Consider the following 15,050-nt stretch of genomic DNA (forward strand, 5'->3'; position numbering starts at 1 on the left):
GCTTGATGATTGACAGAGACAAATGTGTCTTTTTTCAGCAATAATCAAGTTCTTCTTGATCAAATGGCTTAAATAAATGGCTGGCAAGTGATGCTACCCAAGAGTAAAATGGTTTCCTTTATCACTGAGTTATGGCCAAATTCAAAAGTAGAAATTAAACAATATTGTATGACTATTGGGTAAGTGTTGTGCGGTAGCATTCCATTACAAAAGAGGTATTGCATTCTCAATTAATGTCACTTGTAGTTTTTAGGACATCGACCAATGAAGATAAGCAAAAGGTTATGGGCCAAATATTCTAGCTTGTATTCTGCAGAGGCTGGTTGAATGGCTGAAGATGTACACCAGGACCCTGTGGAAGTCCTGACACACAGCCTTACTTGAGAATGGGCAATTTCTCTTTTCCACGGTGCCCTCCACAAATATCTCCAAGTCGGTTTAGAATCTCAGATTCTAAACTTGCTGGATTAGTTAGATGGATTAAAACCTGGTCTGTTTGCTGGGTAACTACACAGCTGACGCCAAACGCTCACCCACCCCCACCCCCACAATAACCTGCCAAACCACAACTGCCTCACAAACATCAGACCACCTTGCTGATTATGTCTCAACTACCCCAAAATCTGATTAAACTAGTTTGTCAATCTATTTATACCCCTAGCCCGGCCCATGGATCCCCCAACATCATATTCAGTTACCCAATCCCCTGAACATCTCACCAACCTGACTGAGTGCCCCAAAGCACTCACCCACCCATCATCTAGGCATTCATATTAAAACTGAGTATTAAAACCTAGCACAAAAGCTGACGTTTTGGGCCTAGACCCTTCATCAGAGAGGGGGATGGGGAGAGGGTTCTGAAATAAATAGGAAGAGAGGGGGAGGAGGACCAAAAATGGATAGAGGAGAAGATAGGTGGAAAGGAGAGTATAGGTGGGGAGGTAGGGAGGGGATAGGTCAGTCCGGGGAGGACGGACAGAACCTCCAGATACAACGCATCATCCTCCAACACTTTCGCCATCTACAGTCCGACCCCACCACCCAAGACATTTTTCCATCCCCCCCCTTGTCTACCTTCTGGAGAGACCATTCTCTCTGGGACTCCCTTGTCCACTCCACACTCCCCTCCAACCCCACCACACCCGGAACCTTCCCCTGCAACTGCAGGAAGTGCTACACTTGCCACCACACCTCCTCCCTCACCCCCATCCCAGGCCCCAAGATGAATTTCCATATCAAGCAGATGTTCACCTGCACATCTGCCAATGATCCTTGACCTGTCTGTCCTCCCCGGACTGAACTATCCCCTCCCCACCTCTACTCTCCTCTCTACCTATCTTCTCCTCTATCCATCTTTGGTCCGCCTCCCCCTCTCTCCCTATTTATTCCAGAACCCTCTCCCCATCCCCCTCTCTGATGAAGGGTCTAGGCCCAAAACGTCAGCTTTTGTGCTCCTAAGATGCTGCTTGGCCTGCTGTGTTCATCCAGCCTCACACTGTGTTATCTCGGATTCTCCAGCATCTGCAGTTCCCATTATCTCTGATTAAAACCTAACACATCCTGTCTTATCCCAGCGGAGTATCCCAAGGGATGCTGCACTGCACATTTCTGTGAAAGCCAGGTTCTGAAGATCCCAGAAGAAAGGAGCGCCAGCAGTAACCCAACCAGCATTTCCGAAGCAGCAGCAATACTTTGACCCTGTTTGTTCGTCTGTCCATAGGACATCTCAAAACCTGCTGGACAGATCTCAACTAAAGTTGGCACACTTATGATATTGTCCCCAATGATAGCCTGGTTAGTTTTCTAGATCCAAATGTAGATCCTGGAATATTTTTAAAGAACCCATTAACAGTAAGAGATAAGGTAAATTGACATTTTAAAAATTAATATAATGGGCTGCTTTAAGCCTTTCATCATTGAAGGTCGGCAGAGGTAAAGTTTTCAACCAGTTTGTTAATCTATAAAACAAACTCTCTCAAAAACTAATAAATGGTTTATAACAAAACTTGATACATGGATAGAGTATGGTTCAAGGGAGAAAATATTAGTTTTTATTTCACCAGCACATGGATTCTGGAATTATTTAAAAGATATCAAGAGAATGGGTGGTTTGATTTTCTTTTACAACACATGGATTATCTCAACAGTTGTGGTGGAATTTGTCAGAGCTGACAAACTGAGAGCTTTTTCAGAACAGAATGTTGGATTTGGTTTGGTCTGAAGTTTCCTAACTGTGATGCAAGTTCATGATAAAAGTTTTTTTTTGACAGCTTTGTCATTACAGAATATCAGCAAAGCAGGGAAAAGCTCAGGAAGACCTATATATTTGTAATAATTGAGTTAACACAACATAATGGAAATATGCACTTAGTAGTTAACTAAACCAAAGCAAAATGATAACACGAAAACTTCATTGTATTATTACTCGTTTGAAATTCTAACATTTTTGACAATTATGAAGGTATTTTTAAAATGAATACAGTTTTGTAATTTTTTGTGTTCACAGTCAAAAATTTCAGTGACATGGAATAGAAAGGCTTTCTATTGCTGACATGCAGCATTAAGCACTTCTCTCTCCCTAATGAGGTGCAACACAGGGTGATACTTTATTCTGCCTTAACAATGTGTTATAGTCTTAAGTTTTACATTCCTCACACCAAACAGTTTCCACAAGTGAGGTAGTCAATTAGTACAGCAAGAAACTTTGCCATCTAATCAGTGTGCGTTGGACTCAAACCAATGTCCCCAAGGTTGAAGGAGCCTGTGCAATTACATTTTGCCACTCAGTTCTTCACCACAGAGGTTTAATATAAAAATGTGACAAGAATTGTAATTAGTCGGTATTATCCTTTGACCAGCCACATATTACTAAAAACATACTTATTTCTGAGCTGTTTGTGGTGTCATATTGTTATTGCCATCTGCTAAAGGAATGGTAACATGCAAGTACAGTATTTGAGCAAAATATTAGTTTTTTGTAGTTTTTTTTAAAGTTGTGCATGCTAATATAGAGAAGGCCATTACAATTTTGCAGTAAATTGAAAACCAAGAATATTTTCCACTCAGGGGACCTCTGCTATTATTTTTAGATACCAAAAAATGTGTAATATGCCATAACAATAGTTCAGACAATGCATGTTTGAGTGACCTTCAATTTTCTCAGCAAAATGCTTTCAATTTCAAATTTCCCTCTCTCCCAGATAATATTTTGCAAAAGTATTTCGTTTACATTACTGAGCTACCAGTTCTATTGAGCAGTATGCAAAACTACAAAGTGACATTTTGTTTTAAGCAATTAATTGATGTTTACGATGTTTATCACGAAGTGTGAAGTGTTAATATGTCTTACGGTTCAAACTAATAGAATAATCAAACTCTCCTGACAGATTCAAACAATAGAAATTAGATTATAAAGTTTGAGTTTTCCTCAAAACATTTCAGTACATGACTGCAGATTAAAAGTGTCTTTTTAAAAAAAACTCTTTATTCGCCTGAGCCTGTATTTAATATATGTTCCACCCTCAATAGCAAACAATCTATTCGCAAAGATATGTAACCTGTCAGCAAATTACAATTACCTGCTTCATATTATATTGTTCGATAAAATGTTTCCTCTTGAACCTTGCAAAAGAATACCTAGTAAAATAGTGATCACATCCTCTCATAAATGTAATATAATTTTGCCCTGTATTATTTGATTACAGTATAAATTGCAGAATTGTACAATTACCACATCAGCCTGCTTCTTCTTGAGGTTCAATCCATTTTTCAGAAGTGCAGGTAGGTCTTTTATCTTCTGTTTTAATTGTCCTTGCCCCTTTACGTTTCTGCTCCATTTAATAGCAGCTAAAAGTCCTACTTCTGGGACACAGAAACTGCCAGGAATATCAGTCCGTTGAGCCATTCTCTCACAAGCTGGCACAGATACTCATTTTTCCTGTACTGCAATGTAGTTCAGTTTGCAGCTGAGTCCACTGTGTTCTGTTTGATAAGCTGCAGTTTTACATACTCCACCCAGCCATTTGCCTTCTGCTGTGCATATAATCTGCATCTGCATTGTATATCGCATACTGAATGAGGTCACCTACAGGTGCAGGATATCCCATTATGCAATGTTTCCTCTTCCATTGTAAACCTCCAGTGCTCTGAGAAAGCTGGTTTCCATCTCAATTTTTGTTTCATACAAATCTGAACATTCACAATTAATAATTAAATTGTCACAACTGACGCTTTGCAGTTCAAAATAATGTCACTACTTTGGACAATGCAGTGCTAACCATCAAAAAAATCAACTGTAAATATTAAAATTTAGGTTACATTTGTGTTAGCAGACACTAGATGAACAAATGAATTTCTAAACTGTAATACTGTAGATGTGCTTTGATCCTTATCAGAGTTCTATAATGTCCAGCGACACAGTATCTCAGATTTGTCATGCTTATTAGCTTATTACTCTAAAGCAAATAATTAAACAATAAAAGTATTTAACAATAATTAATGAATATTCAAATGCTGCATTTGCCAATTACACAATGTACATTTCTTTCTTCTGTTAAACAAATAATGAATCCTTTGCTTTACTTTGAGATTTTAAAACGTCTGTTTCAACGACAATGTTCATTTATATAATAATTTCAATAGCTAGTTAGTATTACTCTTTGTTCATTAAAGTAATTGCTGTTTGTTCCTTACTTGTGCCGGACTTCCAAGAGACTGTTCTATTAATTAACGGCAAGCGACATATAAAAATACATCTTGCCACTTTGCATCTTGTACTATTTAAAGAATGAAGACAATGCAACAGGTAGTGTGTACCACGGCATTACTCTGTTGTATTGTCAAATACTGTTAGGATAACACAATGTCTAAAATATATGCCAAGGTGCCATACATGGTAGGATTCACCATGTCCAAGCAACTTTAATATAGTGGTGGTGATTCATCTAGTGTAAAGCCAGTTTAAGAAAAAAATGTTTCCAGGTTTTTGGTGGCCTTTACAGAAATGTTTCAAAATTAAGTTTTAAACTAATCTTCGATATCAGCAAAGAAACCAACAATTCTGCCAGCTTTTCATTAACGTTGAAAAGCAATGAACAAAGCTCTGTGTGCTAACACAAGAACACAAGGCTCCAAATTTTCTGGCCAGATGGGAAGCAGAACTAGCAATAAATCTCATGTTGGCTGGATATACATCATTTCCAACAGGTATAATTATCAAAAATGAGACTGTCATATCACAGCAACATTAGGGATGATCGCTTAGCAATTTCAGCTTTATTACTGGTGCTAACAAAGATATTGGACCCATTACTGTAGGCCAAGGCTTCTCAACCATCTCTTTGAGATGTCCCTCAATGTGATACCAAAAAAGACCTCTTGTAAGATTGCCCACCCCTAAATGAAAATTAGTTAAACAGGTTTTGAAAATTACACAATAGAGCATATTATTCCATGAAAGATAATCCATCACTTTCGCACAGTTTGAGTCAAAATAATATCATCCATTTAGCAGTTCAACAGAGGAAAGATTCCCTCATTAATCCATACAGCAATATCATGAACCCATTTACAAAGAACCAATGTTCAACAGAAGGCTGTAAAATACCAAAGTGGAGAATAAGATGCTATTTCTCCAGTTTGCATTGGGCTTCACCAGAACATACAACCAAAAGAGAAATGTGAGCACCAAGAACAAGATGGTGCATTAAAATGAAGAGTGGCTGGAAGGCCAAGGTCATGTGTCTGGACTGAACAGAAGTGCTTCACAAACTGATCACTTGTGGTTGGTCTCCATAGTGTAGAAGAGGCTGCACTGTGAGAATGAATGCAGAAAACTAGATTGAAAATGATAGATGTAAAACAGCTGCTTCTCCTGGAAGGATGGTCAGAGCCTTTAACAGTGACGTGGTAGATGGGTAAATGTTTCCCATCCCTGCAACTACATGGGAATGGTCCATGGGTGAGGTTACAGTGGAGCAGGAGGGAACAGGCTCTTTGGATGGCCCACAGGAGGAAAAAGCATGTTTGATGATGGCAACTTGCTGCAGATAACAGAAATGAGGACAAGCTGAATCCTTCAGTGATTCTGGGAGGAAGAGGAGATGCCCAAAGTGGAGGAATTGTGTGAGACTCACATTGAAAGTTCTGCCCAAAAATGTGGAGGGAGTCCATATTTGAGGAAAAAGACTTTTCAGAAGCATTATGTGGATATGTTATGAAGTTTGGCAAGATTTTTAAAGGTAATTTATGTACTGAAAACATAGCTAGTGAGCAACTGATGAAAATCCAGTATTAGTGATAAGAAAACATTGCAATTCTTGTCAAAATGCCATCTGGTTCACCAATCTTCTTTCGGGAAGAAATATGATGTTTTTACCTAGTCTTACTTACATGGGACTCCTGATCTATAGCAATCTGGTTGGCTCTTAATTGTCCTTTGAGTGGCTTCTGGGCCACTTGTAATAAACTGCTGCAAATTCAAAGTGAAATGAAACAAGAGCTCCTAAGATGCTGCTTGGCCTGCTGTGTTCATCCAGCTCCACACTTTGTTATCTCGGATTCTCCAGCTTCTGCAGTTCCCGTTATCTCCAAGAGGTAGCACCCTGAAGGCTTTTATTCCAACTTCAGATATCAATGATAAAGGCAGTTCTAACAACAGGATATATCTAATGTTCTTTATTAAAGCAAAGTCCACAAAAAAGCACTGCAAAAATCTTAACCATGTAATGCTTATAATTGCAAGTGATCTGGATTACATGGACTTGTCCAAGACTTGTATCAGATGGTCTGCCCAATCCAGTTCAACCTCTAGTCACTGATCAGATGGTCTTGTTCTCAGCTAGCTATCACCAGCACAAGATTTCTTATTCTCTTTCTCCATAGTGTGTTGAAACTCTCTACGCAGGCTCCAGCAATTTGATCAGTTCAACTATTAGCAAACGTTACTGATGTGCCATGCTTTCCATGACAGGTTTGATCAATTACACATTAGGACTTGTTTGTTTTGCTTGAAAAGAGGGTTATTCCTTGATTTTAATCAAATTTTGATCTCAGACTTAACTTGCTCAGCCTATTGTCACATATATGTCTTGCAAACAACCAAATGCTATTTACACAGGGCAATTTTCTGATCAAGCACTCTGTTTAGCTGATAGATCTGATATCCTGGACTATTTTAAAACAAGATTCCAGCCTTTCAAACATTAAGTCCATTACAGTTGAGTCACAGCATTTAATCAAAATACACACTCTTTCAAACATAGAAACACAATAAAACTAATGACATTTCTACCCATTCAGTCATTGTCCAGCATTAACTTTTCAGTACAGCTGATTTCATATGGTTTTTCTTTCATTTCATTTCGGTTAAACTAGCAAATGTTAGGGTAGTATCTCCAATCCATTATCCCCCTAGGAAACAACAATGGCAAATCCCTGGAAAATCCTCCTTACTAATTTTTTTGGATTTGTGCCAAAATTGGAACAGTTGTCCCACAGACTGATCAAGCAACAAATAAAAGCAAGCTAGTGTGGGTGCTGGATATCTGAAAATAACAAAGTGCTGGAGAAACTCAGCAGATCTGACAGCATCTGTGGAGAGGGTAACAGAATAAATGTTTTCAGTCTGATATGAGTCTTCAGAACAAGGAAACAATAGCCTGATGCGGTTGAACTCTCAGAATCACACCTTTCAGATAATTCTGTGACACTACCATACTGCCTATCAATATCATCATAAATGCCCTGTCCCACAAGCTGGTCAGAGCTACCACAGATGGTGTCAGTGGTGAACAATCAGGAAGATGTTGTCCTGGGAGTCTTTGACATTGACTTTGGATCTTGCAGACTCTTATGGCATCAGGTCAAACATAGGCAAGAACATTTCTTTCTGATTACAAATTACAAACTCACCAACAGCAATCATGCCCCACCCCAACCTGGATGATGAATCCACAAAAAACACCATTTGGAAGAAACAGAAAGCATCAAGGACACAAAGTACTCTTGGCCTGGGTCTGGGACCTCAATATCCATCACTAAGAGTGGCTCAGCAGGAACACCACTAAGATAACAAAGTGTGGAGCTGGATGAACACAGCAGGCCAAGCAGCATCTCAGGAGCACAAAAGCTGACGTTTCGGGCCTAGACCCTTCATGAGAGAAGAGCCTAGGCCCGAAACATCAGCTTTTGTGCTCCTGAGATGCTGCTTGGCCTGCTGTGTTCACCCAGCTCCGCACTTTGTTATCTTGGATTCTCCAGCATCTGCAGTTCCCATTATCACTCACACCACTAAGACAACTGGATGAGCCTTGAAGAACATAGCTGCTGGACTATGTCTGCAATTTTTGGACAGGAAATCAACAAAAATAATTCTAAGTGATATGTGATACCTACCACAGATTCATTACAATATTTGAGAGTGACCATTGTATAGCTCTGTGGAAACGACGTCCCATTTTCAAGTCGAGGATACCCTGTAACTTGTTGTGCAGGATTATCACAGGGCTAAATGAATTAGTTGTTGAACAGATCTTCCCACACAAAATTGGACGTGGATAATGTGTTGTGGGCCATCAGTAGAACTGTATTCAGCTACAATCTGTAAACTTATGACCTGACATATCCCAGACAGTGACACTCACATCCTGTCTAAGATTTTTTTAAAAATCCACACCTTATATCTGAAAACTTGCTGAAATGTCCATGCAGGTGAATCAAACATTTGAGAAATAAACAGGATGATGTAAAAGTTCCATTTACCTTTTGAGATTGTGGTTTGCAGACTTAAAATACAGAAGGATGTTTGATATTTTCAGCCTTACACCTATTGAACCAGGAATCTATATTCATGATATCAAGAATTGTGATGCCATTATTCCAGCTGTAATGTATTTTTACATTGATCACACTCTGGAGATGGAACCAAACAGATTACACTTTAACATTTGTCCTCACATAATCAATAACAAGATATTACAATCCTTTTTAAAGGCAGGAAGCCCACTTCTGCATTACACAGGCTGTCTGGCGAAGCATTTCAGGGTCATTAGCCTGGTGTGTAGAGTTAAAATGAATTGGATTGCAAAAATGTACACAAAACAATCATGGTATTTGTCAATGTAAGATACTCAACAATTTTCTTTGTATTCCTCTGATACATTGAGGTTTTAATCATTTTATTGAAAAAAACTATTATAACAGCCGGGTTCAGCGCTCCCCAAAGTCTGTCAGGATGCTGAAAGCCAAAAATGTGGCTGAGCCAGCAACATTTTGTCTTTAGCCCACCTGAACAGCAGGCTGGCTTGGGCAAATTGACTTTTTGTCCCTGATGTACACGTGTAGTAAAATCTAAAATCTTTGTCCTTCACAGAGGGTTAATCAATCCAACCAATCCCACATTTGTCCACCAAAAAATAATTATTGCCAAGGAACTGGGTCATCAATAGTAACACATATAGTGACCATCGAAGATAAATATATCAATGCAAAATCTTTTTCGAAACAATCTGAAGGTTTGCTGGATTGCATCTAACTTAATCTCAGATTCTTAGTGTACCTGAAACACCTCATTAAAAATCCATGCCCCGTACTGACACCTACTAGAACGAGTAATATTCTTTAAATTCTTCATTAAAAATCCATCTCTAAACAAGTTGGGACACAAAAAAAAATTCAAAAAATTATTTGCTTCACTTTTGTTTGACACAAACAAAAGAGTTTGATAGAGTAAATATTGGAAGGTATCGTCTTAAACATAAATAATAATTCAGTGCCATCTGTGCTTCAACATGCAAAAATTTAAATATAGGAAAAGGCTGTCTAGCTTGGGACTTTATTCTCCAGAGAACAAAAAGAAAAGGACAGGCTTAATAGCAGTTGCAGATTTATACAAGATACAGAGCTATTGGGTATTTGACAAGCTGCTGCATAAAAGACTGATCCAGAAGATTTGAACCCAAGCAGTTAAGGGTAGAACATTAGCTTGGATAGGGAACTGGCTGACTGACCTAAAGCAGAGGGCCGAGATAAATGTGTCTTCCTCTGGATGGCAAACTGTAACTAGTCAGGCCCTGCAGGTTTTAGTTCTCAGGCCCCAACCATTTGCAATCTATGTAAATTATCTGCAAGCAAGGACAGAGTGTGACATAGCAAAATTCACATATGATGTTAAAATAGATGGAGGTGCAGGCTGTGATATTAAAAATAGGTGAGGAAGCAGGCTGTGATGAAGTGATAAAAAGTTTACAGATGGATATTGATGGGTTAGAAGTCTGGGCCAGAATCTGGCAGATGGAGTTTAATGTGGGAAGGAAAGAGATTGCCCATTTTTGCTGGAAAAATAAAAAGGAAAAATTATTATTTCAATGGAAAGCAGATTTAAAGTGTGTCAGTGCAGGGGGATCTGGTCATCTTTGTGCATGAATCACAGAAATTGGATTTGCAGCTGCAGCATACAATAAGAAAGGCAAATGGAAGCTTTATTGCAAAAGGACTGCATTATAAAAGTCAAGAAGTATTGTTGCAATTATATAAGGCATTGGTGAGACTACACCTCCAGTATTGTGTCTAGTTTTAGTCTTCTTAGTTAGGGAAGGATGTGGTGGCACTGAAAGTGGTTCAGAGTAGGTTCACCAGATTGATTCCAGGGCTGAAAGGACTCTCATATGAGGAGCGGTTGAGTAGCTTGAGCTTGTACTCACTGGAGTTCATGTACTCATGGAGTACATGAACTCCAGTACAGTTCATGTACTGGAGGTACATGAAATGCTGAAGGGAATTGCTAAAGGCGGGGGGGGGGGGGGTGCTTTGAACAGATGTTCCCCCTTTTGGGACAGTTTTGACTCATAGATATCAGGTGAGAGGAGGTAAGTTCAGAACTAAGATGAGGAGAAACTACTTCTCTCAGAAGACTGTGAATCTTTGTAACTCGCTGCCCCGGAGTGCTGGGGAGGCAGAACCAATCAACACATTCAAAAAAGAATTTGATATGTTTCTGATGAAAAGCAGAATAACGGGCTATGGGGAGCAGGCAGGAAAGCATTGTTGAGGCCGGGATAAGATCAGCTATGATCATGTTAAATGACGGAACAGGCTCAAAGGATTAAATTGCCTACTCCCACTTCTACTTCCTATGTTCATATGTAGGATCATTATTGTGGAGAGACCAAGAACAGGAAACATAACTTACAGGAACTAAAACACTTGAAAGTTATTGTTTGGAGTTACACTGCAGATTATCAATAGAAAACCATGAAAGGCTTTCATAAAAGTTTGTATTAATTTCTATTAATAAAGGGTGAAATCTTGAACACTGATTCCAGAATCAAGTTTTGACAAATAGCATCAGCATTTGCCTGCCAGAAAATGCAGTTCTCTACCTTTCTTGATAGATCTAAACAAGTTGAAACATTTGAGCAATTGTATTAGAGCTAGATGCTGCATTTGACATCATTAGGTGTGATTTAGGCAACAGGAAACTAATGAAGTAACGAACTATTGTTCAGTAATGCTGTAAAAGTCTGCATATGCGTACATGTCTCCATAGCACACGTTTACATGTGTGTGTTGTGTAGTTTGGGACCACGCTTGTTCATGTGAGTGTTGTGTACATGTCTGGCTGTGTGCATCAGCCTGTTGAGGTCAGTAAAACCGAATGGGTTTGGAGTGAGTTGGAGATGAGCTTACAGTGAGTTTCCTGATGTTTTCCCAATATAACATTTTTCTTACGTGTTCTGTCATGATAGGTTAGTTAAGATTGTCACAGAAAATTGCTACCAGAAGAGTAAAAAGCCATTTTTCCCTTATAGGCACAGCACAATTACACATGGGCTCAAATCTGGAGATATCAACTGACCAGTCATGGTTTCAATTATTTCTACATCCAAGATGAGTTGAGACTGGAACAAGATCATTCAATGTCAGATCGAGTTGGACCACACAAAATCAGGTGCTGCTCGAAATCTTCCAAAGCTGCTCATTCTGGAATACAAGAATAACTCCTGCCTTTGCTGACTTACTACAGACCAAACCCTGGTCAAGCAATGTCTATTTTACTACTTTTTTTATCCTGGTTTTCAAATCCCTCCTTGGACTAGTCCCTTCCTACGTCTAATCACCTCCAGCCTCATGAACCTCCAAATGCGGCCTCATTAAAGAATCTCTAATTTAATTACTCAACCAGTAATGCATTCAAGTGCCTGGTGCTAAGCTCTGGAATTCCCTCCCTACCCCTCTCTACCTTCCTTCCTTTTTTCCTTTACTCCTTTAAATGCCCCTCAAAACCTGGCCATCTGAAAATTTAGATGCCTATGTATCTGTGATAAAATTTGTTTGATAACCTTCATGCCTGGAGATATTTTACGACAATTAAGGCACTGTATAAATTCAAGTTGCTGTTGTTGTTAATCACAGATAGCTTGATCAACAAAGCAATCTGTCTGCAGATTCTCAGCACTGGTCCTGAAGCAAAGCTTGCAATTGACAACCTGAATGCGGATATGAAACTGATCTCAAAGGGAAGTAACTTTCCACAGTCCAATGCTATGAGGACAAGGATTGACAAGGATCTCTCAGCCTTGACTTTACTCCGGGATTGGCTGACCCAAGAAAAATTAACTCAGACTGGTGAACGTTCAATCAACATGGCTCTGTCAGAGGCAGACTGGGTTACTCCCAAAGGAGATTGGAGCTGACTGGTTATGGGTGTGAGCTGGGTAAAAGCCTGCTCTGGGCTTTTACAACTCGACTGCTGTCTAATAAAAAAAAACAAAACCAAAGACACCCTTCCAGCTATCAGCCTCACACCCTATCCTCCCACACACTCCGTATGCCCTGTCTATGCCTCATACCCCTCTATATTCTCTTCTGCGCCTCCTCCCATTGTCTCACTGCTCTTACGCACTTTACCTGTCTAACTAGTGCATGGCTCTTCACATGCCCAAAGCACCTTATGTTTTTTAACCCACTCACACAGCCACTCCCTTATGCTAATCTATGGCCCTGTACCCACTGTTGTGGCCCTTCATAGCCCTAATGTTAACTTAATGCCAATGCATGCCCTATCAGCAATCCACTATTTTTGACTCTCCCCTCTCCATGCCACCTCACCTAACATCCACCATGAGCGAACTTCAACAACATTGCTGACATACAGTAAAGTTGTGTGACTGTCAAAATTGTTAGTCAAAAGCCCATTCATTGATGATAAACATTCGATGCATTGAAATGTCTTCAACTAATCTTTTAAAAGATGCTTGCTTGCTTTTATAATTTCTTTGACAGTTCCAATAGGTTTATGGACATTCTTTTATCAGTTTTGGAATCCTTACACCCCTCTTCAAGATGTGCTGAGACTACATCCACTGGGGTACTTGAACAATCCAAAGCAATTTTACACAAGTGACTTGCTCTGGTTGAAGGCAGCCAATACCTGATCAAGGAGCAGGACATCTAAGAGAGGAAGGAGCTGACTGCTCAAGTGCCATCCCTTACGCTTTCCGTCAACCCCTCAATACCCACCTTCCTACAACACCACCACCACCCCCCCAAAATTTCGCACCAAAGGTCTTAGTCACAGTCACCCTGGAACTGTGGTGGTTTATTTCTCTGTGGAAGCCATAGCCGTCTCTGTGGCATTGCTGTGCAGAAGAGGCCAGCAGGTCTTATAATTTGAGATCTTTATTGCCAGACGCTTGATTCCAGGAAAAAAGCATGCCTCTGACCTCACCTACTGGCTTGTGGGTCTCTCACCCATCCTCTAATGTGGCAAACAAAACCCCCAAAGACTCAACAAGATTCCGCCCCAAATCTGAAACTGACATTCTAGTGTTGCCGAGTGATAATGGGAACTGCAGATGCTGGAGAATCTGAGATAACAAAGTGTGCAGCTGGATGAACACAGCAGGCCCAGCAGCATCTCAGGAGCACAAAAGCCGATGTTTCGGGCCTGGGCCCTTCATCAGAAAAGGTAGAGGGGGAGAGGGTTCTGAAATAAATAGGGAGAGAGGGGGAGACGGGTTGAAGATAGATAGAGGAGAAGATAGGTGGAGAGGAGACAGACACTCACCTCTACTGGCTCCATCCCCACCCCTTTAACTTGTTTGTCTCCTCTCCACCTATCTTCTCCTCTATCCATCTTCGATGCGCCTCCCCCTCTCTCCCTATTTATTTCAGAACCCTCTCTCCTTCCCCCTTTTCTGATGAAGGACCCAGGCTCGAAACGTCAGCTCCTGAGATGCTGCTTGGCTTGCTGTGTTCATCTAGCTCCACACTTCGTTATTCTAGTGTTGCCAATAGCTTTGCTGAATTCTCTGGTCATCCACAGAAAGACCAGAATTCTGTGCAAACCTTCATTTCTTCTGGTAATAATAACTTTGAAAGCTTGCTTCTCATGGCCTTGAAAATATAACTTATTCCTGTATCAACGATATAAACTCTCCTGGAACATTGGACCAGAATCTTGCGGCCATGCCTCAGCCTTGTGTCCTTTTATTCCCCAAGAAGCCACTGTTGTTTTCTGAGGTACAGCAAACTGTAATATGTACAAAGCTGAGAAGGAGCAATGCCTGAGCTGTGGTGCTACTGGAGCCTGAACTTTTAAATTTATAGGCGGGAGGGTCCATGGCACAAACTACTTATTTTCTTCTGTTTGCCTGCTCAGACCATACTAGGAATGCACTCTTCACTACACTGTTCACAATGTCCCTCTCTGATGTGAAAATGATGATCCAGCTACAGTGTTTCAAATAGGGTCTCTGATTTAAAGTATTATTTTCATTTGATCAATGCTGTGGACTCACTTCTGCCATGCTGTGTTTTCTTTCTAGACTATTATAAATGAAACTAAAGGAAAACCACAAAATGCTGAATGCAAAAATCTTCTTCAAATGACTGCTCACTGTCTGGAGTAACTAACTAAAATGGTTCCTGTGATGACATATTTCTATTATATTTAAATAACTATATTATATATTAACAAGCACACCATCACAGCAATTACTGCCTTCTTGTAGATGTTCAACTAGTCATACCCACTTCCCCCTGTAAGGTGA

At 40.0% G+C, this 15,050-nt stretch overlaps 1 protein-coding gene across 2 annotated transcripts in view; it reads right to left on the reverse strand.

The window, feature by feature from the left end:
- Positions 1 to 4,014, reverse strand: part of LOC125465745 (rap guanine nucleotide exchange factor 5) — a 171,305-nt gene extending 167,291 nt beyond the window's left edge. For both annotated transcript variants that reach the window (XM_048559532.2, XM_048559525.2), the window contains exon 1: positions 3,731 to 4,014. In XM_048559532.2, coding sequence (XP_048415489.1) covers positions 3,731 to 3,904 — 174 coding nt within the window. In that variant the 5' untranslated portion in view covers positions 3,905 to 4,014. The remainder of the gene's footprint in view (positions 1 to 3,730) is intronic.
- Positions 4,015 to 15,050: the final 11,036 nt, after the last annotated feature.

Source organism: Stegostoma tigrinum, chromosome 2 (assembly GCF_030684315.1).
Source record: "Stegostoma tigrinum isolate sSteTig4 chromosome 2, sSteTig4.hap1, whole genome shotgun sequence".
Taxonomy (NCBI): Eukaryota; Metazoa; Chordata; class Chondrichthyes; order Orectolobiformes; family Stegostomatidae; genus Stegostoma; species Stegostoma tigrinum.